Source organism: Austrofundulus limnaeus, unplaced genomic scaffold, assembly GCF_001266775.1.
Source record: "Austrofundulus limnaeus strain Quisiro unplaced genomic scaffold, Austrofundulus_limnaeus-1.0 Scaffold1746, whole genome shotgun sequence".
In the NCBI taxonomy this organism is placed as follows: domain Eukaryota; kingdom Metazoa; phylum Chordata; class Actinopteri; order Cyprinodontiformes; family Rivulidae; genus Austrofundulus; species Austrofundulus limnaeus.
Window position 1 is genome coordinate 48,751 of NW_013954148.1, and position 1,642 is coordinate 50,392.

General features: G+C 52.6%; 1 protein-coding gene across 1 annotated transcript in view; it reads right to left on the bottom strand.

Moving 5' to 3' along the window:
- Positions 1-1,383, bottom strand: part of il34 (interleukin 34) — a gene marked incomplete in the record, with an annotated part of 43,644 nt that extends 42,261 nt beyond the window's left edge. Inside the window, 1 exon segment of the mRNA XM_014033460.1 lies at positions 1,090-1,383. Coding sequence (XP_013888914.1) covers positions 1,090-1,239 — 150 coding nt within the window.
- Between the last annotated feature and the right edge of the window lie 259 nt (positions 1,384-1,642).

Here is a 1,642-nt window from a genome sequence, read left to right on the forward strand (position 1 = left end):
CTGCAGACACCATCCAGGTCCTGCAGACACCATCCAGGTCCTACAGACACCATCCTGGTCCTACAGACACCATCCAGGTCCCAGAGACCATCCAGGTCCCAGAGACACCATCCAGGTCCTGCAGACACCATCCAGGTCCTGCAGACACCATCCAGGTCCTACAGACACCATCCTGGTCCTACAGACACCATCCAGGTCCCAGAGACCATCCAGGTCCCAGAGACACCATCCAGGTCCTGCAGACACCATCCAGGTCCTGCAGACACCATCCAGGTCCCAGAGACAGATTGTCCGGACCCTGGCAGCATGTCCTGCTCTTGTCCACTAGAACCAGAACCTGAACCAGAACCTGAACCTGGACCAGGACGCGCGCAGCGCACCTGATGAAACTGAAAGTGCTGCAGATCAGCTGCGCACTTTCAGCCGCACAGACCCAGAACCAGACCCAGAACCAGAACCAGACCCAGAACCAGATGAGTGATTTGAGTCAAACACTTCGTCCCACACAGTCCTCACCTGTCCTCACCTGTCCTCGCACCCTGGAGCTCCTCGCAGGTAAACAGGTCCTCGTGTCCCGCGCGCTCCCGGGACGTCAGGTCTGTTCGGGTCCGGCTCGGGTAGAGGTGGTCTGGAGTCCTCAGAGGGGTCCCACAGTGGTGTCAGGGGTCAAAGTTCATTCTGGCTCTGAGTCTGAAGTGTTCCCTGAAGGTCCTGCAGCTCCGACTGATCCGCATCAGGTCCCGGACTGAACTCCAGACTCATTTCACAATAAAAGCCTGCCCACAGCTCCCCCTCCCACCTCTGAGCCTGCCTACGTCCGGTTCTTACCACAATAAAAGCTCCAAAAAACACATCTGTGTCAGGATTCCTACAGAGGCCGGTTCGGTTCGGCTCGGTTCGGTTCTGAGTGAAAACTTTCATATTTGACTAAAAGTCATTAAGTTTAACTTTTTTACAATAAATAAACAGATTTTCTGCTGATATTTAGTCTTTACAAAAGCAGATTTATTTTGAAAGTCAAACTTTAACCGGAACTGATGACGTTTAATCCCAAGTGTCTTGACATAAAACCCGCGCGTGCTGACTCACCTGCTTCCACAGGTAAGAGCCTGAATCCTTCTGCGCATGCGCTCTCAGCCGCCGTGGTGAGCGCGTGAGGGTCCACGCACGGGTTCCTAGAACTGAGTCCGAGTCCATCAACGAGTGGACCGGTCCGGTACCAAGTTGTCTGTGCATCATACGAGACAGACCAGAACCAGAACCAGAACCAGGGACCGAACCTCCCCCACAACCACACGGTTCTGCTGAGCTCAGAGGGGAAAACCCAGCAGAGACCAGGGTAAACCCAGGAGCATTCCTCCAGAACCGACCCCGTCTCCTCAGTCCGGATCACATGTCAGGTCAGGAAGAGGAACCGGGTCAGTCCAGAACCGAACCTGAGGAGCAAAAACACAAAACACCTGACCTGCAGAGAAAACAGAACCTTTTGATCCAAATATTTACAGAATATTCTGAGAATTACTGACTGCTGCATGTGTACATGTACACACATTTACACACACGTGTACATGTACACACATTTACACACACATGTACATGTACACACATTTACACACACGTGTACATGTACACACATTTACAC